Source organism: Penaeus monodon, chromosome 7 (assembly GCF_015228065.2).
Source record: "Penaeus monodon isolate SGIC_2016 chromosome 7, NSTDA_Pmon_1, whole genome shotgun sequence".
NCBI classification, from domain to species: domain Eukaryota; kingdom Metazoa; phylum Arthropoda; class Malacostraca; order Decapoda; family Penaeidae; genus Penaeus; species Penaeus monodon.
The window spans coordinates 26,038,670-26,041,169 of NC_051392.1; the positions used below are offsets into that span (position 1 = coordinate 26,038,670).

Below are 2,500 nucleotides of genomic sequence, written 5' to 3' on the forward strand. Positions count from 1 at the left end.
AGTACACTTGGACTTTATGAATCAGAATAAATTTAAACTATTGCTGCTGGGTATATGTACTATCAACTGTAGTAGTCAGAGACAGGAAGTATCACAATACATGTATCAGCGATAATAGCAATTGATACTTTTGCATTATCGGTATCCCCTTAGCTACTTAATACCCGTATTGTCTTATCAGTATCACTAGGGTGTTTTTCTCTAAATGTATAAAAAATCAATACATCGATACATTTACATGACTAATTGTAGCTCTGTAGTAGCTGCCACATAGCAACTATTTGTGGCAGAAATTCACACCTGCATTTCTTTTCCCATTATGCACAAAACAATGCAATGATAAATTCTTGAGGACTTATCATGGCTAGTCAGTATTAGAATATTTAGAAATTATTTCATATATTTAACATAGGCCTATCTGATTTAAAAAATCAGGATTAAGGTGTTCTTTAGAAAGTCCAGTTGGCAGATCATGAAATATATTTTTCATTCTGGCCCCAAATATGTTACTTAGGATTTTATGACAGATACACTATCTACCATAGAATATCTATCACATATAAAAAAAAATGAAGCTAATTGATAAGTCTTGTATTTTCTTTATTTTATTTTTTCCCCTAAAAAAAATTCATCTGTACAGATAAGTACACATAATGCATCTTAGTCTTAGTCTCAGAGTCTCTCTCTCTCTCTCTCTCTCTCTCTCTCTCTCTCTCTCTCTCTCTCTCTCTCTCTCTCTCTCTCTCTCTCTCTCTCTCTCTCTCTCTCTCTCTCATTTACTTTCTTTCTCACTCGCTCACTCACTTTCTCTCTCATTCACTCACTTTCTCTCTGATGCACTCACTTTCTCACTCATTCACTGACTTTCTCACTCACTCACTCACTCACTCCCTTTCTCACTAACTGACTGACTGACTGACTGACTGACTGACTGACTGACTGACTGACTGACTGACTGACTGACTGACTGACTGACTCACTCACTCACTCGCTCACACACTCACTCACTTTCTCTCTCACTCACTCACTCTCTCATTCACCCATTCACTTTCTCACTCACTCACTCACTCACTTTCTCTCTCACTCACTCATTTTCTCTCACTCACTCACTTTCTCTCACTCACTCACTTTCTCTCACTCACTCACTTTCTCTCACTCACTCACTCACTTCTCTCTCACTCACACACTCACTTTCTCTCTCATTCACACACTAATTTTCTCTCTCACTCACTCACTCACTCACTTTCTCTCTCTTTCTCTTTCTCTTTCTCTTTCTCTCTCTTTCTCTTGCTCTCTCCCTCTAAATGTATTTTTTTTCCTAACATTCATATGCTAGATTCCACCACTGCCATAATGGATTTAAATTTTCATTTTGTAATTTGAAAAATTCCTAAATATTTTTATTGTTAATACACATACACATACACTTACACTTAAAAGCCTTACCTTCACAAAGCCATACGCAATACAAAACTGTTATGCCTACAGGTCTTCTAAATGTAAGAGTACAGTTAATACACATACACAGTGAGTGAGTGAGTGAGAGAGAGAGAGAGAGAGAGAGAGAGAGAGAGAGAGAGAGAGAGAGAGAGAGAGAGAGTGAGAGAGTGAGAGAGTGAGAGAGTGAGAGAGTGAGAGAGTGAGAGAGTGAGAGAGTGAGAGAGTGAGAGAGTGAGAGAGTGAGAGAGTGAGAGAGTGAGCGAGTGAGTGAGTGAGTGAGAGATTAAGTGAGTGAGTGAGAGATTAAGTGAGTGAGTGAGAAAGTAACTGAGTGAGTGAGAGAGAGAAAGGGGATTGCAATATTGGTATTAATAGTATTAGAAAAAAATTCTCAATTATTTCAAAATATCTGCCATATCAGTATAATTGGGTAAGGGACCACTGAAATACCGATAACACAAGGAGCAAAGAGTAAACTTTCCCTAAAGCACTGACTGTACTTGCCAGAAAACTACATGTTGCAGAACAAAGGTTATATGAATATAGCAAATAAGGAAATCTGGAATTCATCATTCATTAAAAGGTCATTAATAATAAAAACAAATTCAGGATTTTCTAAAATTACAAAATGAAAATTGAAATCCACTATGGCAATAGTGGAATACAGCACACACTAGGGAAAAAATAATCTAAAAATAAAGAATAAAAGTGCAATCATTTAAAACTCTGCAAACAATCACTATATTCCTATGTGGATTACATATCCTCCTCTGGCAATGCAATAAAGATATGAAATATATAAACACAGGAAACAGGAATCAAATCTAAATATATACATTGTTGTGAGACACAAACATCTATCAAAGACATTCATCTCCATCTATCATTTGTAAATCTTAATACCAAAAGGCACCTTTTCATAAAGTATTCATAAATAATAAATCTACCTCATTAATATTAAAACAAAAATTCTCAGGAACTTACATACTTTAAAGCACAAGCTGATACTTACCTCTCCCCTTGGGAAGTTAATATATTTTGGTGTAGCATCAGCAAAAGA

The 2,500-nt window shown here is 35.9% G+C and overlaps 1 protein-coding gene across 1 annotated transcript in view; it reads right to left on the reverse strand.

Moving 5' to 3' along the window:
• Window positions 1-2,500, reverse strand: part of LOC119575572 (multidrug resistance-associated protein 1-like) — a 61,013-nt gene that overhangs the window by 58,231 nt on the left and 282 nt on the right. The window contains exon 2 of the mRNA XM_037923222.1: window positions 2,453-2,500. This exon is cut by the window's right edge and continues 78 nt beyond it. Coding sequence (XP_037779150.1) covers window positions 2,453-2,500 — 48 coding nt within the window. The remainder of the gene's footprint in view (window positions 1-2,452) is intronic.